The sequence below is a fragment of the Aythya fuligula genome, chromosome Z (genome assembly GCF_009819795.1).
Source record: "Aythya fuligula isolate bAytFul2 chromosome Z, bAytFul2.pri, whole genome shotgun sequence".
In the NCBI taxonomy this organism is placed as follows: domain Eukaryota; kingdom Metazoa; phylum Chordata; class Aves; order Anseriformes; family Anatidae; genus Aythya; species Aythya fuligula.
The window spans coordinates 53,117,809-53,139,281 of NC_045593.1; the positions used below are offsets into that span (position 1 = coordinate 53,117,809).

At 37.6% G+C, this 21,473-nt stretch overlaps 1 protein-coding gene across 1 annotated transcript in view; it reads right to left on the reverse strand.

Moving 5' to 3' along the window:
• Positions 1-21,473, reverse strand: part of SLC44A1 (solute carrier family 44 member 1) — a 60,465-nt gene that overhangs the window by 3,343 nt on the left and 35,649 nt on the right. The window contains exons 5-14 of the mRNA XM_032206605.1: positions 19,072-19,165; positions 14,605-14,774; positions 12,745-12,834; positions 10,620-10,747; positions 9,532-9,718; positions 7,733-7,898; positions 4,282-4,438; positions 3,957-4,040; positions 2,709-2,846; positions 607-843 (exon numbers count right to left, since the gene is read on the reverse strand). Of these exons, the coding sequence (XP_032062496.1) occupies positions 607-843; positions 2,709-2,846; positions 3,957-4,040; positions 4,282-4,438; positions 7,733-7,898; positions 9,532-9,718; positions 10,620-10,747; positions 12,745-12,834; positions 14,605-14,774; positions 19,072-19,165 (1,451 nt within the window). The remainder of the gene's footprint in view (positions 1-606; positions 844-2,708; positions 2,847-3,956; positions 4,041-4,281; positions 4,439-7,732; positions 7,899-9,531; positions 9,719-10,619; positions 10,748-12,744; positions 12,835-14,604; positions 14,775-19,071; positions 19,166-21,473) is intronic.

A 21,473-nucleotide genomic window follows, 5' to 3' on the forward strand; every position in this document is an offset into this window, starting at 1 on the left:
ATGGTTGGAGGAACACAATTTTTACATCTTGGCGTACAGTTAGAGTGAACTGGTAATAAGATGGAACAAACAAATTAAAAATAAATTGTGCACAGAGCCTTGACATAGTATCAAGGCTCAAGCACAGAATGAAAAACCTGTTGCTTCTGTGCATGAGAGACTGAGAAGCAATTTCAGATTGCTTCTTCAGCATAGTCACTAGCTCTGTGTGGGGTTGAATATTCTGACATTTGTTCTCTTCCACATCTCAAGAGAGGTCCTTTTCAGGAAAGAACAAGAAGCAAACCTTTACCCGTTGTTTTCTTCCTTCTGTTCTGCACTGCATCCTTTACAAGAAATGACACCCAGGAGCATGACTCTGTATGAGGAATGCTCATTGAGCTGTCAGCAAGTAGAAGTCAATAGCAGCAGGGAGGCATCACTAATCTAATGCTTACCACACCACTCTTGGCTGAGCAAGTCATGAGTAAGAGAGCGTGGTAATCCAAGTTTTAAAAATAAATAAATAAATAAATAATTTTATTTTATACTCAGCTAGTGCATTCACCCCACTCTCAAGAAATCAGTCCTATGGAGCCATATTCTTAGAGTGCAATGGAAACTCACCATGAGAACTTTATCCATGTAGAATTCCCTCCCAGGGCTTCCGTCATTGTATTTTGTATCGATGGCAAAACATAAGAAAAGGACATCAACGACCATTTCATAAATGGAAAGGAAGCAGTGAGCAACCAGGAACGCAAAGAGGCAGACAATGATGAGAGGCAACACCCAGACAGTGTAATCTCGTTGGTAATTCAGCAACATAATCCCAGCCAAACCTGTACTGCAGACAATCAGGACCTGAAGAAGAAAACATACAAATACGAGAATTCCAACGACAGAAGCCTTCTGATTGTTTCAACCTATATGCTCCTTGCTCTGCCAATCCTAAAACTAGGGGGTTTTGTGTAAAGATGTCATTTAGCCAGTGCTAATGACATTTTTACAGCCTTGGTTCCTCACATCCCTCAATAGGAATGATGTTTTATCTGTTGGTCCAGCAAGCGCAAGTCAGAATTGTTTCAAATGCATCTGTCAACACAAAAGGTATTTTTCAGAGACAATTATACTTGTATCTTGCTGTCACAATTCTAGTGTTACAGAATACTCCTAAAAAAAAGAACTTTACCCTGTCAATTATAATATATAACTACATATAAATAGAACCAGATATTACCATACAATTAATGTGCAATTGCATTTGGTTTTGGTTTATTTGTTTTGGGAGTGTGGGACTTCAGAGACAGTATGTGTTTCATTTTGCTGGAAGAAACAATTCAGCCAAAACATCTTTCAAGCTTGTCTTATCATTGTCTTGTCTCCATATAAGGAGAAGTATATCAGAATTAGAAATGATCAGAGTAGATTAGATTATAGGTCAGACTAGAAATGAATAAAATAAGAGATCATTCTAATTCAGGTAAGGCACATCATCTCTGTTTTCATTGAACTACACTGTGTGTGAGGCCCTAACAGATATTTCACTGGGTACCAGTTTGGTCTTTAGGGATAACAAAACAAAACAAAACAACTGTTGTAGCCACTCAACATTTTGAACATTTCCCAACCTTTTATTATGAACTGCAGAGAAACATGAAATTGTAAAATAGGTCAGCCTTACTGTATTATGAAAACACTGGCTTGGAATGTAGAGAAGATATGCTGGCAGCCTAGCTCTGTTTAGATGATACCATTTTTGATATGCTGCACTGTCCATTTTAATATTTCTGTCACCTGGGCATTTCTCCAATAATTTGAGAGACATCCTTTCAAGGAGATATTCCCTAACACATTTCAGATTCCTCCATAAAGCTGCATTATGCATTTCATGATCACTAAAGCACCTGTATCTTCGTTATATATTTACTTCTCCTCACATCTTATTGATTTAATTACTGGATTAAAAGTTCAGCCCACTGAACTCTGACTTAATAGAAGAATGTAATAAGGAGGACAGTTCAGTTTAATTAATGACCAAATGCTTAAGCACAGGTGATTTAAATGGATAGGTATTAAGTATTTTAGTAAATAATGGCACAAAATCCTTAAAAGGATAACAATAATTCACTGGATTAAATTTCCATAAAGTAGGTCTCTATCATTTCCTGGAGAGACAAAAAGATGACCACAGCAATTATTCTAGTCTATTTTAATTCTCAGAGTAAAAGTAACTTAATCCTCAGAGTAAAAGTAACTTAGTAACTTAAGCTGACAGTTCCTCAATGCAGGCTTCCATACTACCTTCCAGTGCAATTTTGACAAAAATGGTCATCAATAAACTATCAAATTTCAACAAAAATCTAGAGAGCTGAATTCAGAGGAAATGTCTTCTTTCCTTAAAACTTCAGGTTTTTTAACCACAAAACCAATCAAAAACTCAGTATTTCTGGTCACATTTCTCCTGACTCCCTTAAATAAATTCATGCAAAAAGTGCCAATATCTTCAGCCATTCCTTTCTGATGACCTCTGCTTGAAGTGGATCTACTTCTAAGTGGATCAGTTGTTTAACCACCCTCAGTCCCTTCCTTATAGGATGCAGCTAGATGTGATAAAGTCATGCTAAGAAACAGGAGCTCAAAGGCATTTTGTATCTGGGGGTGCAAGTTGTTGCTAAGGAAAGCTTGCTGCCGTGGAAGGCCTTAAGAGCTGTATACAGCATACGTACCTTTCCCAGGAACAACATAAAATCCCCAACAGTGTTTATGGCAGCCACCCGCAAAGCGTTCTCCACTAGAATAACAAAGGCATCCTTTGCTGAGGTGCAGAAGTTGGTGCTGTTGATAGCTGTGGCTGTGTATGCATTCTGGGGGGGAAAAAAAAAGAAAGTGAAAATTTGGGATGATCAGATATTTCAGAGGGAGGTGGGAAGAGGAGTTTAAAGGGGCAAGAGTAGGGAGGGAGAAAGAAGGCAGGCATGGCTTTTGAAAAAGGCACATGTCATATGATGTTAAAGAGTAAAGATTCCCTTGAGAGTCGTTGAAACAATCAGTATGTACCAGCTGACAGAAGACTATACAAAGTAGAGAATTACCATTCTTTTCCTCCCTTGCTCATGATTTATGCATTAACAAGTTTATTCCAGTAAAAACTAATTAAACAGAATTTGCAGCTTCTCTGCAGGAGGTGAGCAGTGGCATCACTACAGCAATTAAATTGTTAGAAAAAAATCTGGAAATATAAGACTTTGAAAGTCATAGAAGTCCACCAAGGTAATTTCTAGATACTTCAATAGACTGCATTCAAAATTATCCAGGACAATTTCCAAGGATTACACTGTTGTTTCCTTATGATTTTATTTTTTCTATTTCTAGGGGGAAAAAAACAAAACAAAACAAACAAACAAACAAAAAACAAACAAACAAAAACACATAACTGTAAAAGGGAGTTAGAGATGTATTTAAGAGGTGGAACTATAGGCCAAACAAATGTTTTTTATGAGGTAGCCTGACCAGCCTGTGCAGCTCTTTGCAACTTGCAGCTCTTACTCCACTTTGTAGATGACAACGACAATTTGATGTTACATATTGTTTTTCTGTCCTGTGAACATGAAATATTACACATGGAAAAGGTTCGCTCCCTTGTCACAGAAAACGTATTTTGAAAATCAGATGTAGCTTGGAAGAACAGACATAAGGGAGATCATCTCCAACCACTAATCAAATCTGTTGAGATCTCATCTAAAGTTGACATACAATGTTCTCAAAGATGAATACTGTCTGTTTTTCACCTTCTTTCACCTTTGAACAAAGACCAATGCCATGACTTGCATTTTAATTTCAGTAATGGAAACAAAACTTAAGTACCACCCCTCAGGTCAGTTACCAAGTACAATACATTATGTGTCAGCCTCAGATTACATTCTAGAAATTATATCTTTTATCTTTTTTTTTTTTTTGAATATTGGAAATCTTACCTGATTTAAGTAGGTCAGGCACTTTTCTAGACACCAAAGGCAGCAGATGCAGGCTTTAAGCATACAGCGAGCACAAGCATTTTCCTAGGAAAGCATAAAATGTGTGGGGGGAAAATGATACCATGAAAAACAAGAAAACAATATTCCTTTGTGTTTCAGTAACTGATCTCAGTAACTCCAGCAGCTACTCTCAGTTCTATGGGCTTTGAAAGACCAAATATTCCAAACTGAGACTTCCAAAGACCTCCCTCCAGGTTTAACTAAATTATCTGTAAACACATCAGGCCTTGAGTTTCAGTAAGAAAATGGAATCTGTTTCTCTTACTTTTCCTTTGAGTTGTGTATGGATATACATAAGAATCATTCGTGGTATCTTCACTAACGTGATAATGAAAGACCCCTTTGCTACTGTTCCTAGGTGGTAGCAAACAAGCCGATTAACAGATGCCAGGATAGGAGTAAATGGCAGGTTCCTTTTCTCCCTGTTGAAAAGAGAAAAAGAATGAAGTAGAATGATCAATGTATATTTAAAGTCTACCTATAGATTTGCTACAAATTCCTGAAAGGCTAGCGTGCAAAAGGAATTTCTTATCCTTCCTCTGGCTGTCAGTGTGTATTGTGCATTCTGGATAAAACACTGACAGCCTGTGCAAGTCACACCTTTGGCTCTAATGTAATAACAGAAATAGGATAAAGAAACAGTACATCTTAATGGTAGCCTTACTAGCAGTTGTATGTATTTCAGTTATTGCCAAATAACAATTTCTTCTAAATTGTGCTTCACGGTATGAAACTCAAGCCCTTTAAAAGAAAAGTAAAGAACAACAACAGCATTTTTCCAACAGCCAGCCTTGTCTTCCCCTTCTGTTTCAGGTCTTAATCGAGACATTCTTGAAGAGGATATTACTATTTTAATTTATTATGTAAATTTCCTTTTCCGGATGTTTTGCATTTCTAATTTAGCTATTATATCCTCAAGAAAGCAAGTATTAAAGGAGCAAGTGTTAACATTCCAAACATAAAACAACTCCCCAGCTTGGGAGAAAATTATTTTCATGCAAATTTCATTCAAAAAAAGACCAAGAAATAGTCTTTATCACATAAAAATAATCTCCAAGCAACTTAATCATGAGATGTTAATAACTGAAACAGGTTTTCCCTATATTTTCTTCCAATTAATTTTTACTGCTCAGGAGGGAGAAGCCAAATTCTACTTTCCCTTGGGCACAATCACATAAAAAGTTATGGTCTAATCTATACCTATACAACCCAAACACTTTCTCCTCTTCAGGTTAACATAACTGACTGCTGACTCTATAATGCACAATGCTGAGATCTGTTATTGCATGAGTTGCAAAGAATCCGTCCTACTAGGGTGAATCAATATTGAACACATATAAAACATTTTTCTATAGATAATTTCATTTAATTTGCTGTGGAAAGCTGCTAATGTCCAAAAGAACAGGGAAACTCCAAATTAATGCCCTTTCCTTTTTACTGAGTCCCTTTTCAGGTTAGAAATCTACTTTAAAATGCAAGAAAGAATTACAGTAGGGAGCAACTTATACGTGCTAACTTAAAATTCCCGTTAAGGAATGATAGGTACAGTTAAAAGTAAAATCATTCCTTTTCAGGTGGCAGAAAATATATAGAATTACAGATGAAGAATAAGCATTGCTAAGCAATCTGTACCAACACAAAACTATCCTCTCTACTCTGTACTTTTGCAGTTTTTCACTCAGTCTAGTTTCATTATTCACAAGCGTACATCCCTCTAGCATCTTGTAATAACTTCACAGATGCATTCACCAGTATAATTGAAGATTTCATCATTAATAAAATAACAGAATTTCTGTCAGCATAGTAAATTAATTCCTTGCCTTTGATACATCTTAAGATACTAGGGCAGATAAGGAATCAAATATAATTCAGATAACAGTCTCAATCAAAAAAAGACAAATCAATTAAACATTTGTGATCTGAATCATGCACTTGAAAAATATCTGCATCATTATTTAAAAACCCATGTTAAAAAAATCAGACTCTTAAAAGAACATGACAAGAACAAAGCGTGGTTGCTGTATATCCCTAGGATTTTTTATATATCATATCCTACATAGAATAATGGAATGGTTTGGGTTAGAAGGGACCTTAAAGAACACCTAATTCCAACCCCCTGCCATGGGCAGGGACACCTCCCACCAAGACCACATAGCTCAAAGCCCCATCCAGCCTGGCCTTGAACACCTCCAGGGATGGCGCATCCACAGGTTCTCTGGGCAGCCTGTGCCAGGGCCTCACCACCCGCAGAGTAAGGAACAGTTTCTTTGTATCTAACGTAAATCTACCCTCTGCTAGCGGTCTGCACAGAGCCTAGAGTCTTCTCTTCTCCAGGCTGAAGAACCCCAGCTCCCTCAGCCTGCCTTCATAGGAGAGCTGCTCCAGACCCTTCATCATCCTCATGGCCCTCCTCTAGACTCGTTCTAACAGGTCCATGTCCTTCTTTTCCTGGGGGGCCCCAGAGCTGAACGCAGCGCTCCAGTTGGGGTCTCAGGAGAGCAGAGCAGAGGGGGACAATCACCTCCCCAGCCCTGCTGGCCACGCTGCTTTTGGTGCAGCCAGGATACGGCTGGCTTTCTGGGCTGCAAGCACACAGTGCTGGCTCTTGCAGAGCTTCTCGTCAACCACCACCCCCAGGTCCTTCTCCTCTGGGCTGCTCCCAATCCATTCTCGGCCCAAGCTCTCTTTATCCTTGGCATTGCCCCAGCTCGGATGCAGGACCTCGCACTTAGCTTTGTGGAACCCCATGATTTTCACATAGGCCCACCTCTCATGCCTGCTGAGGTCCTTCTGGATGGCATGCCTTCCCTACAGCGTCATCCCTTCCCACACAGCTCGGTGGCATTGGCAAACTTGTTGAGGGTATGTTCAGTTTTTTATTTTTTATTTTAATAGGTCCTAAATAGCTAAAGCAAGTACTTTAATTTTCACTTATTTAAAGCAAATTTTGAGCAGTCTTAATTTCAGATAAGTCTGCAAATGCTAGAGACAAAAGCTTAAAGCAGGGACTTATTTATTTGGACAAGTCTGTGATTCTGAAATCAGTCTCTTATCTCTGTAAAGCTAAACTCTTGTGCCTGAAATTTGTTAAAAGCATTGTTCAAGTAACTGTATTGCCTTCCTGAACAGCTAGCAGATACATGCACAATAGCCAAGGTAAAGTATGCTCTCATACACAACAGTGACACAAATATAGTAATGTAATATGGAGTTTTAATGCACACATACTTTGTATTATTTTTGTACTTGTACATGATTTTGTGAGAATCCATATATAGTGATGAATCTAATAAAACCTTGAGTAATCTTGTACAAGAATTAATAATGGTTATTAATTTAAAGCACATTTTTAAAAATAACAATAATAATTTGCTGTCAGTTATTTTTTGACCTGTGCTGACTTCATCAGCATTGATTATTAACATTAAATTTGGTCTTCCAGGTGCATTCTGTTTTGTCAACAACTGTTCCTGTTATTACAACACGCACAGGTTACATGGCAAACAGGACTTCGAGTCTTAAATACCAAGAATGCCATCCATAACCAGCAAAGCAGGTTATTTTAGGACTTCACATGATTTAAGAAGAGTTAATACAACCCAATTACTCTTCAGCTTTCAGGCAGAAAGAAAGTATTCTTCCTTTAAACTCTAACCCTTGTTATTTCTGCTAGTTCCATTTCTAGGTTGTTCACAATAAAGCTACGTTATTCTTACCTTGTGAAATAGTATGTCACAACAGCTCCAGCTACTGTCATCTGCTGACAGGCTAAGATAAACTCACTGATCCAGATCAGTCCCACTACATGGTACCACCACATATATTTCAGAGGGCCTACCATCCGAAATTCAACAAATCCTTCTTCATTTGGGACAGGATTACCTAGAAATTAATGAGGTCAGAAAAGGACTACAATGATTACACCAGCTGTGAAAGAAGAAAGTATATGGTGTTAGCAGTTCATAACCATTTAAAGAACAGCTCTAGCTTCTACTAATTATCAAGCTTGGGAAGATGGTTCATAAGAAAAACACACCTACTGAGACAATGAGTATAATGGCATTTAAAAAAAAAAAAAAAAGCAGTCAAGAATTCTGATCATATTCAGTACTGCGCAGCACTTTTTAGATTTTAGCCACATGGTGAAAATTTCCAAGACTAACCACCACTACAAAGTAACAAGAACCCCTATAATTAAACATTATAAAAGGAATTTTGCTTTAGTTGTTTTTGATTTGTCTGTTGCTGTCTTGAATCTGAATAGCGTGATATACGATGATTTAGAGTACATGTCAAAACTATCCTAGGCAATGCCCTATTTCACCATACTAGCCCACACTACGAACATTTATTGTAAGCAACAGTTATGTAAACTGCTGATGAGAATGCAGAAAAATGCTGAGTAGTATCACGTGTATAAGATATTTACCTTGAAAACCAGTGTTTTGAGCTCTCATTGTCAATACCTCCTCTACATTTTTAGCTGTGCTATCACGTGTATATAAAAAAAATATTTTTTCCTGTAAATAAATTGAACTATTGAAATAATCTCAATTTTAGAGAACAAGCTCTTCAAAAAATGTAGGGTTTTTTTGGTACACAAATAATGTGCACTTGTCAATTCCCCTGGTTTGGACTGAAAAGCTCTGGCTTTACTTGCACAAAGATTTTGTTCAACTGACATCAGTGAATAAACTGAGCGCATATGAAGCTAAAAGGATACACTAGTCTTTGCAGAATCAAAGTCTATCAAAGAATTCTGTCAGTTAGACATAAGTATCAGCCTAAATTCTCCTACAGATTTAATCTCTTTGCAGAGTGAAGCATGGGACTGGGACTTTGGAGGCAAACATTTTCTGTAACTTGCCATTCATTAGGGACACAGAACATCATGTGATGAAAACTTAAAATTTCAACAGTAATTAGAACAAGATTCTACTACCTCTGTCCCTTCCTAAAATTTCAGAGCATGAAATCCAAAATATTTAATTTGTATTATGTGGAAATAGCTGTGTGACCAGAAACACTGCTGCATTTGGATTAGCAGTAATTTTCAAAATTCTAAGGTTCTAGTGATGAATGATGGTTTCTATTGTGCACAACTTGCTGCAAAATAACACACAGATCTCCCATTTTAAAAAGCAGTTGTTATGTTTCTCTGTTGAAGTAACTAAGATTTGGACCTGTAAGAATAATTCTAGAAGCTCCTGTCAGACACAGAACACAAGCAAAGCTCTCATTTATGATCTTCATAAAAGGAAGAAATTCAGAGTACACTTGCTGCTCTCTGACTATGTCATATGAAGAGCACAAAAATCAAAGAACATTTCACTAATAATCTAGAAAATACTAGACACCTAGGTTATGAAGAACAGAAACTGCTTTCAGTGTATCTATGTTTTGGGAGATGGAACATACATGCAATGGCCCTTTCATTACTACCTGTTTGTGTGTGTGAAAACAGGCTAAAATACGGTACAGTACCGTATTTAAATTAAGCCTGTGAGCTGCTTACCTGTAGTACCAAGGAAAAGCAGGACTGTGATCCAGTATGTCCAGAAGAGGATAAGCACAAAGAATGTCCAAAATGGCTGGAAGACTAGCAGTGGCAAGTGAATGAAGACCTTGCCGGCCACATGGAACAAGGCAATGGTGAGAGCTACTCGTTTGCGCATAATTAGCATTATCAAGAACAATATAACCTAGAGGGAGAAGTTTCCAAATTGCATATTAGAGAATTAAAAAACAAGCAAGCTATTATTTTGCACAGCCAGGATAATCAAACTCAGAAAACTAACACATTCTCTACTTTAAGATCACAAGATCAAAATGTAAACATCTAACAGCTTATTTTAGTGAGAAAGTATTTTCCAAATTATACTTTTGGGGAAATGTAATCTCAGACTTATTTACTTGGGATCGTTATCAGCCTCAGACTTATGAGGGTAGGCCAGATTCCATCCTTAATTATGCTGTACAAACCACCAAAATCAGCAGACTGCAAAATTTAGCAAACAATGCGATTTAATGCTTCTTTCTAGACATTGCGTGTTGTACTTGCCATGGAAGTTAGTCCAACATTGACAATTTTTAGTTACAGGGTCATTGTCTCTGAAACAAACAGCTAGGCTGAAAGAACATATGATAGTTCAGTAGTCGTTAGCATTTCAGTTCACAACAACCCATGTGTAAATGGAAGAAGTTTGGGAACAACTCATTTCAGAAGTGTGAAGAGTCTAAGGACTTTTAAATAAACCGAAATGACAGAGTACTTCTGAACTTGGGATCTAACAAAAATGAGTGAAATTGGGAGTTCCATATTCCAGCTATTTAATGGAGGTCCATGCAGAGGTTTTAGAGTACAGGAGAGGATAAAAAGTGCAGGGTCAGGAACTCTCTCCTGACACATGGACAGATATTACAGAGCAATTCTAGGAAGGTAACAATATACGTTTATATATCACCAACAGAACTTGTAATGGAAATAAACTCTTTAAAACTTGTGTAATATAAACCTTCCACCTGAATTAAAAAAAAAAAAAAAAAAGAGAGACAAACAGAAATGTGGAACAAGAAAATTATATGGTCATTAGCAAAACATACCGTGAAGACTGTAGCTGAAATGGCATAGATCAGGAGAGCCTGAAGATTTTCTTTGGCTATTTGACTCTCAACAGCACTGGCAGATATTCGTTGCTTAGCATAGAGCCACCACAGGACTCCTGTACCACCTATGTTTTAGAGGGGAAAAAAAAAAAAAAGACAAATGAAAGATGTTTCTTCTTCCTGACACAATCATACTGCCTAGTACCTAAAGACCTAAAGTCTTCAGTTTCTTAAGTCCAGTCTGGAGTAGAAGACTCAAGGGAACTGACGGACAACTCAACAGGAACTTCAAAGGATGGAAAAGTGCTCGAATCTCCTCTGTTGACCTCTTCTCAATTGGATACACTCTTTCCACAATCTCACCCCAATAAGCCCACTTAAAAGACCTGCAGCTCTTTGTGGTTTAGGGTTAAGTGTGCGAGAAGACTAGTTCATGCGGAGCCCTAGTAGTGAAGATTGCCCACTAGACGGGTAACAGAGAAACAAAAAGAAGAAGAACAGAAAGAAAGAGTGATAAAGAGAAAAATCAAGAGAGAAATTATATTGTAGGATGTACGTGAAAATTTAGGAGAGGGAAATTAGATATATATATACAGGAAACCAGCCCCTCAGGGACTTAACTTCTTGTCTGAACACACTTTTTTCTCTTTTGCGTATCCTTCTCTGTTCTTTTGCTCTTTGTGAATCACTTGCAGAAGCTTATTTAGAGACCACAAGCCTTTGCTGAAGGTATTCCATTCAGGTCTTAAATGGAGGATGTTCTTTTGGCATCTCTTAAACAAACAGTGAACACAGAATAAGCAGTATATTTCAGAGATGACATGTTCTTATTCAGTTTTTGTAATGAATGTAATATTTTTTTTAGAACATAGTAAAAGATGGCAATAAGTCATTCAATTCCTTCATTCAGCATGGTTGCTCAGTCTCTAAAGCAAATTTAAATGAAAACATCTGTTTTTTCCTTTTTCTGTGGTCACAGATCCCAGGAGCAGTAAAAAGAAAAACAAAGTGATGGCCTGCATTTTTTTTCAATTCACTGCAGTTATGAATTGCAATAATTACATTGCAGTACTTCCTAATTTAATTATTTTATTCTTGTTCCTTCCGTACATTCATCTGCCCCTGCTACCAAACCCTTGCCATGTAAACCCAGAACAGCTTGTTTGTATAATTTGACATAGTGCTTAAAATAAACTATTCATGCTTCCAGAATCAAGGTGTAGTGTATGAAGTTATGATGCTTTGTCTTCCTGTTTTTGCATGGGGAGAGGAGGTTGCTGTATTTTTCATAGTCACAAATTGGTGATAGGACACTTGCCTAACAAGTAACCAGTCAGAAGCCAGAACTGTTGATGCTGTTTCTAACTTCTGATCATTTTGAAATGATACTTTGAATTACTTCCAATTACTTGTGGCTTTGTTACTGAGTATCAAGAATAGAGTAATAGATTTATAAATGTGAAGTTAATGTGATAAAGCAATGATGCCTTCATGAGAACTAAATCATTTTGAATAAAACAATCTTTGGTTACGCCCAAGATGTTATGGCTGGTTGCACTTCAAACATGACCTAGGTCACACAGGACTTCCTGGGCCATATGGAAGTGTGAGGATTTGATTAGAAGTGACAGACAAGCATCCTCTCCTCAAAACAGATTTTAGATATGCCTACAGAGTCTAAGATGACTGAAAGGGCTGGTGAAGATGCCGGGTTTACATGGACACATCTATGTCCTAAGGCCACGTAACCAATAGCTGTCCTTTGATTCCTGCATGCTTCAGTACACCCCATGGGTTGGTGAGCCATCAACACATCCAGACCAGCTTCTTTGCTGACATGCTTGGAGGTAGGTTAAGAAGTAGACAATGGTTAGGGCTATATGAGCTGTATGGACTGACAGGAAGCTTGCCAGCCAAGGAGAAAGTGCAGCAAATCCCTATGGAGCAGCATGCTATCTGGGAGAGGACTGCAATTAGAAACACCTATCTTGCAAGGGGCTCAAAGGAAAGCAGAAAAAACAGGTACGGTCCCAAGATCTGTATAGGATTTAGCTAACCTGTGGACATGGAGAATAAATAAGAGAACTGGACACTCAAAAACTAGGAGATGAACATGACTTACCAAGTGATCCCAGAATGACAATAATTGTTAAAATCCAGACAAGTACTCTTGAAATGTACCTGATTATAACCATCAAAATCATGGACAACACTGGAAAAAAAAAAAAAAGGAAAAAAAAAGACAAATGAAATAAGCAGAGCAATTATTTCAAGTAGGAATAGCCTTTCCAATTCTCCCACTGCACTACATAACTGTCTTCCAACAGAGTTTTTAGACAGAGATTTATTTTCTGTGGCTTACAAACTCACTGCACAGATAGTTAAGGAAATTAGGCACATCTACATCTGCTTTGGTGCTGCTGATTAAAACAAAGAAAGCATAAGTACATTTACATGGTACATTACATACAAGACATAATGTGTACATACAGACAGAGATGTATTTAGACAATGACAAAACAGACAGCAAGACATGATAGTACTCTGAGGCTACTAACATGAGCACACCTCTTGAGGAACAGAGCTTTGTGCTTTATTTTCAGCATTCAAAATTAGGCTCTGTTCAATAGTTCCACTGCCATTCAGGAACTACATGTTAATAAGACCTCTTCAGTGTCAGCCAACTACAATTTAGGGAATGTTTTATATAAGTGCATGCACATATTTTTGCACATACTTATTTGCGTACAGTAGTTAACACTTCCACATGAAAGCTGCTTGAACCAGGCTTTGTGAGTCACACAATCTACCCTATTGTTTAATAATAAATATATTCTATTTAACTATGAAGGTATTAAAAAAGTAAGAATTATATATTTTTCTTAAGTTAAAATTAAATGTACATAAAACCCTCTATTAACTTCTGACTCTAACCCAACAGTAGCACTGCTAATTCAGCCACTAGGTTTCAGCTTTTGAATAGTCATTTTACCATTACTATCAGACTAATACAGCTGTCAGGGTAGAAGATTAGCACAATAAACAGCGCTCTAGTTACAGTTGAAAAGATACTCAATGGTCTTACTATTTTTTAAGTGGTAACTAGTATCCTCCTTTTTTTCTTTTTTACATGGCCAGTATCTGGAGCTTTCCATTTAATATTTACTATACTAGGTATACCTAGTATATTAAGTGTAAAGATTTTATACTTAGTAGGACTAAAATATACTCATTGGGAAAGTAATTTACATGGGTGAATAGCATTTCACCTTAATTTACAACACTTCATTACAGTACTTCTGTCTGGTGAAATGTGTCATGCCATAGACTAGAAATGAGCATTTTGCTACTGCAAAATCCATTCAGCACCTCTGTACAGCTGGGAATTTCCAGCTCAATAATGCTGACATTTTCAAAAGGCATGAAGTGTTCTGTTTGTTTGTTTTTAAACTTTGGGGGAAGGGGAGGGGAAGGAGGAAGTAACATACAATACAACAAATAGGCACCTAACTTTCACGTTTTCCTTCTAAATATCCCAGTAAGCCTGTACAATTAAGTGAAACAAACTAAAAAATCTACATTTTGGAGAAGTACATTATTGTGCACTTCTCAACCTGTCCTTTTTTTGTTGGAAAAGGGACTTCAGTTGGCAAAAGATTAATATTATAAAAAGTAAAGGTGAATATTGCAATAAAAAGGAGGAGCATGGGGATGCTTTGTTAACTATGTCAAAACTCTTGTTGACTAATCAACTGCCCCAAGTGTTCTGTCCCTCACCGTGGGAGAGGAGAAAAAACAGGAATGCACATGTATATTGCTTCTGAAGAAGTTAACCAGCTGTCAAAAAATACGTATCATTCTGAACCATTTTTAAGGGCTTTTTGCTATAATACATGGTGGTATTTTTTTTTCTCATATTGTGGTTAGAGAGTGTTAACAATCTCCTATTGCAGTAATAGCTAGTAATGAGAAAAACAATTACCTAGTGATAACAAGCAAAGTCCCATTATAATCTCTTTGCTGGTCATAACTCCACTAATCAGCCTGTGTAAGACACTACTGTCACTGACAAAGGTGATCAGGGCCTCTGCAAACTTGGCATAGCAGGAAATGTTCACAGGAGCACAGCGATGGAAGAATGGAATAGGTGCACTGGTGACACAAGAAAAAAAAAATCAGAAAAAAAAATTACTCCTACTTAATATAAATGCCACATCAACACACAAATGAAAGGTGAATAGATGCAACCACTCCACCCTCATAACATCATAACCAGAAACCATGTGTTGAATGCACAAGTGCTGCTGGAATGAGGATGATCATAATGGGAAGTGATGTTCTTACAAGTAACCCTGTGAGGCTGCAGTGCACATTCCAATAGCATATTACCCTCCCACCCTTAAACAGCAAGGTTCAGAAAATACATGTTCCTAGTTCCAGTTAAACATCTCACATTCAAGTGTCACATGGTGAACCAGCAGCTGAAACAATGCCTTTCACTCGTGTTAGAACACAGTACTGGCCCATATTTGCAGCAAAGAAATCCCAGACTGACAATATTCTTCTTGCAAGGATACGTTTTACACTAAAAGACATCAGCACTTACAACTGTTGTCAAGCAAAACCAATATGTTTATTCTTAGTCTTCCCCCACACTAGGCTTGTTTTTCTGTTGAAGATTACAATCACAGTGATTATCTTCATTACCTTTGTTAAAATAATGCACCACATCCTTTGCAAAACACACAAAGATGCCTTTATGGTTTCCTCATTTCTGCTTTGGAAGCATCCTGCCTGAAAATACTGATGCATTAAACTTCTCAAATGCTCAGCACAACATGCTATCAAGTCCATCACAGGAAGATAAAAGAGAGCAAAAAACTTCACTTTAAAAGTGTGTAATTTTGTTTTCCAAGTATTTCCCAATAAGTAGCTGCCTTCCTGACTCATAAAATATGTCAGATCTCAAAGTGGCCTATTACATCTTTTGATCCTTCTCCTCAACTCCAGTTCAGATGTATATTCCATGAATTACATGTTCCTTCCTGTAATTGGATCCAACGAAAGAAATGTCTTTTGTATCAAGTCAGTCTTTTCTTTTAACCTTTACGTTTATTTCATCCTCCCCAATCTTCCTTACTTAAAAGATTTCAGTGGACTGCAGAAGCAATGCACATAATCTTTTGCAGTTTTCCCATTTTAGCAATGACCCACAAACCAGTAATTTCCTGTACTCTATAACAATTTGCTAATCCCAAGCCTTTCCAAAATTCTAACCTCCATCTTAAACACATAGTGAGTAAAACAACTGCCTCAGCCACATCCTATTCTTTTTTTTTTTTTTTTTTTAGGGGTGGGGGGGATTTGACAGGTGGGAGACAACATTCTGAAAACCAAGTGTGTGAAATTACGCTGCATATAATTCAGGAGAAATTATGATCACCTGCCATACCTAGATAACTAATAGATCCTAGGCTTTTGTTTGAAGTGACTGACAATTGTAAATTATATGGTTTTAAACTCACTGTGCTAGGTAGATAAACACATTTGCAGGTGCTCATATTGATGCTCTACTTTTGATTAACGATGAAGACAGCAGTTAAGCACAGCAAAGTAATACTGTATTATTCACAACTGTTTAGAAAAAAAGAAAAATTAAACCAATATTATGGCTGCTGTATTTAAAAGGGAGCCTATGTATCCTCTCAGCCTTTTACAACGTTGCCTATTTTAGAATACACAGAGTACTACTCTTCATCATACACAGCAATGTTGGGAAATACTGAAATATGAGTTTCATTTAACTGTTAACTGATCCAACTTTTCAGAAAGAATGGAATATTTAAAAGTTGCCAATACCAGTAACAACACCCAAATTTTGAACTCGGTGTAGGGAAAGGACTGTAATTTCTGCATCTGATTAAGAAAATACCAGTTCTGAAGAGTAAAATGAAGAGGATTAAAATCTTGTTCCAAAGTACACCCTAACAGAGGAAAAAATGTTCTGGTGTACCACTTTGTATTAATTAATATCTCTCATGCTATAGTAGTTTCACTACACATTTTAAGTTACCTATTTTCATGTGCAATATTTATTTTCTAACATTATTGCAATTAATAAGAAATGAGGTTAGTGGTTCCTACAAGCCTTCTTGAATAAATTGGACTCCTGACAATCCACCTTTTGAGATATGTTGCTATTTCAGTGGTTTTGACTCAACAAGTAGGGAAGATACTTGTTTAATTAAAAATGCTGTAATAGATCTATTTCCTATGTCCTGTACTGTCTTATATGGCCTCTTGATCATTACTTGGTAGATGGCATACTTGAATGGAATTGCAAGCTTCTGAGAATAAGGGTATGCTGGTTAATCATGAACAAGAGCAAGTGAAGTTCAAGCCAGCAGACGAAGTTAAGAGACCCACCTAATTGTTCAAATATTAGACCTCAGAAAATAACTGTTTTGTCTCTCAGCCACACCCAGGCATACACAAAAACCTGTGTGTAGTGAACCTGGCTGGAATGCCACTGTTAATCTGATTTTTTTTTAATTTTTTTTATAACCTCTACAGAACAGACTGCTGCAGAGCTGGCTGAGAGATAAATGCTGCAGGGAAAAGCTGTTTAGGTTTTCCTCTGGAGTTCTCTATTCCAAAACTAAAAAGTGAGGTTATGATCTACTTAGACTGAGAGATCGTAGCCAGTTACTGGAAGAAATGTGAATCACTGGTCACATTGCTGGACTGCACTGATAAGTCTAAGTTGTACACAGTGCCTCGAAGCTTCTGGATCAGAGTCCCTTGAGACCAGAAGACTCATCTGGGTGTGAAGAAGCCATGTCATCAAGTATCAAGGGATGGGCCTAACAGATTGAGCTACCTCCATTCCATTGACCTTATGGTTCGTGCTTCTGACAGATCAAATCTGAGAAAAGGAGGGCTAGGTAAGTTCTGCCTGATTGCTTCAGCCTGAAGGGTGCTGCTAGTTTTTCATTAGTCTCCTTCCACAGGATTCCATTTCCCCTCCTAATTACACCAATTTTCTCCAATAATTTAACCATAAAAATCTGAAAACCAGAGTGGTTTGCAGATACAGTATAGGCCTTTTCTGCCTTTGGGCATCAAGTTCAGACTTTTCAATCTCAGAAAATATTCAAACGTGTTGTACATTTTATTCATGACAAACAACAAAAGGGAAATATGCCAGTGGCACAATAGCTTTTCAGAAATAACTCTAGGTATTTTTTGCAAGGAATTTACATAGCATCATTAGAGTTCTGACATGCTGTTCTATCTGCCTGTTTTCTTATTAAGTTATATTAATTCATACTGAATGACGTGGGAACACACAGTGAGAAAAGTCAATATAATTCTAGCAAAAATTAAGAATGACGAGCCTTTTCAGTATGCAAGCTGGCACTGAAAATTTCATTTGTTTTTGTATTACAGCTATACCAGCTGGTTAGCTGCATGGAATATTGATTTGCTGTGGGGAAAAGTAAAAAAAAAAAAAAGTTTATATTCCAGCTGCTATTTATTGCCAATACAATATTAAAGAAATTTTATTTGCTGGATAGCTTACCACGTAGACAATAGCTACTTAAAATCAGAGTTTCTAGAACTGACATTTATTGAACTGTAACAGAAGATTATCCATAGGGCAAGAATAACAAATTACAAACCTCTACTGCGTATGTTTGACAAGCTAAAATTTGTGGAAACACAACTTGATTCTTCTTCAGTGAATAGAATTCTGACAGAAAGGTGTGTAAAACAGGAAACAGATCGTTTCTTTTTTTCAGAAATGTTTATCTCTACATTTTCAGTGGAGCCAACACAGCTTGCAGAGTTTCTGGAGCTACAATCCTTTCTCTCTACTTCACAAAAAGCAGTCCAGTATAGTATTTTGAACAATAAAACTCAAATCAATCTGTTTACAAAACATAGCCCTCTTTTTTCTTAGGCATCCCCATATTGGTCACTTGGGGACTGAAAGAATCAAAAATGAAGCAATTTGCTCAATCTGACTGGCTGAGGTTAAGGTGTTAGAAGTGAACACTGCAAGAGAACTATGTGTGATTATACCATTTTCCCTCTCAAAGATCCAATGGGCCTCAGAAATTGTATCTGAACTGCACTGCTGGAAGGCAGCTGGCTGTAGGGTGAAAGGCAGTAAAACAGCTGATACTCAGCGCAGTATCAGTTACATGAGACAGAAGAGAACTTGAAGATATTAGCTCAATAATCTTATTAATGCATGTGCGGATAGTTCAGGTTTTTCTTTACAAGTTGCATTCACAATGTGTTCTAAAAACATGTGACAATACTACAATAAAACATCCAACTGCAAGACAGAAGAAATCTATGCTGAGTATTTTCTACAGTATTTTCACAAACAAAACAAGTCTCTACTCCCTTCATCCCCAATCAGACAAGATGTTAATATTACCTCTCTGGAACAGGGTATTTAGGACATAACTTGGCAGCCCTTGGATCTGTAGTGTATTCTGATGGCTGTAGTTCATAGCTACACAGAGTGGATCCTGTTGAGAGGGGAAAAAAAAAGATTGGTGGGAAAAAAAATCAAATATTATTCGCAAACAATATTAAAATTGATACAGGTCCTGGTTCTGTAGCGCTTCGTGTTATTACCACAATGTTATGCCACAGCTCCTCCAGTAATGCAACACTGAATCAAGCCCAGCACATACTTCAGTGTAAAAGAATTACGTTTTCCATCTAGCTTTGGGTCCTCCAGCATTTGTGTGTTCAAGTGGAAAAGGCTAATTCACCATCTATTGTAAAAGAGCAGGACACAACGCACTTTACAGTCTCCCTTCCCTGCTACTCCACCACACTTTCTCTTGTATTGTTTTCAGTGTATGAGTATTGCACGAGACAACATTCCTCATAGAAAGAAAACTTTAAAGTGTTGTGGAGGGGATTTTTTTTTTTGGTGTTTTTAAAATGGTACTGGCCTACAGGTTTGAGAGTAAGGACCAAATGAACCAAACTGCTGAGATCAGAAAGTTGGCTGGACACAATACCTGATTGCATCAGACGTCCAAAGCTCTGGAAATGAAGCTGCATGTATACACAAGTCAGTACAGCATTACAATGATCAAGTTGCCTACAACCAAACTTAACTGAACTCAAACTACCTCATGGAAGTACATCACCCAGACAGATCCCTCTTCATTTGTCAGTGATCAAGGCACTGGACATTTGAGTCAGTGCTTGAAGGAATACAGCAATTGCCATATCAGACTGGAGCAGTGGTCTCTCTGAAACTGGAGGGAGACATAAAGCCTACAATGGGATAAGCTTCCTATGCAAAGAGATTTTTTTTCCCCGAGTTTATTTGCTAGCAGCTTGCTTACTGCTCAGTGCAAGGGGCAACATTCCCTGCAGCCTTCAGCATTCTTTTTCCTACACAGTAAGTTAAGGACATCTTGACCTTCCCCAGAGATACTCAATTCTTTGTATTCTCAAAGTCTCCTCTCCAGAAATACTTGGTAGCAGAGAGTTCTACAAACTGGATCTAAGACAAGTGTCTTTACACAAATTAAACTGAGACTTCTGAGAAACAGTCTTATCTTGGCCTGTGTGACAGCAGACAGGAGTATTACTTGGAGAAATTGGAAGTATTTGTAGAAATTGTAGATTTTTATTTGTATAGATCTTGTTTACTATTGCCATATTGCTGTCCCTGTGAACAGACATCTGTTTACAGACTGCAAGAGAAGACAGAGCACTGGAACGCTAGTGAAGTATCACTTCTATGAATTAGTATTTTGGGAGCGGTCCAAAACATCAAGTACATCACTGAAGAAAATTAGATTTCTTGCAAAGTGAAGGTAAACATATGAATTCTGTTTTCTGCTATTCTGCTATTACACGGAAAACATGGCATCAAATATACAGACATCAGACCAAATTATCTTCTTTACATAATAGTTTGAAGTAATTAACGTTCCTTTTGGATAAAAGGCTCTATACTGATAAGGAATTTTGTTTACTCTGGACATCATTCTGTCATTATACAAACTTTTGAATCAAATGAGTGTATAAACAATTCTGGAATTTGGAGAAGGGGCAGGCAGCAGTAGAAAGAGTCACATGTGTACCCTCACTTAGAAACACAAGGAAAAAGAATACTGCATATATTTTTTTTGTTTTGCTTTGAATACAGGCCAAAAGTTAAGTAACAGAAATGACTATAAAATGAAGTCCATAGCAAGAAGAAAAGGAACTGTGTAAGTGTACTTCAATTTATATAATGAATTTTTGATAAAGAACGATAAAAAATTTTTGGTTCCTGCTTTGTCATTTTTTCATTCAACACTATCAGTGTTTCACTACAGTTATGCAGAGGTCCCTCATAATCCAAAGGGAGAGAGCTGAACTGTGGGAAGCCATGTTTCCTTGCACCTTCTACTAGTTCCAGCAGTAGGGGAAAAGGACAGGACTCACTATGACCTGGGAAGAAGGCTCTAGACCCTGTGCAAAGAAATGTACACCTGAAGACCTTCTGTTTGTATCCCAACCCACAAAAGCAAGCGAGCCAAAACTGGATGCCAGCTCCTAATCTGCACAAAGCTACTGAAGCAGAACTTGCAGACTAGGATATCCCAACAAGTCCCTGACTAGGTAGGAAACTGGAGGCACCTTGCTAAATCACCCCAGAGCCCTCCTGAGCATTCCCCTTCCTGCCATGCAAAGGAGCAGTGGATGCCTCTGGCTGCCAATATCTCCTCTCGCCTGGGAACTGCTCTTTGGATTCCTGTGGGTCTCCTGCCTTCTGCTTTCCACCTCATGTTACATACTACTTTAGACTCCCAGCCAAGCGGG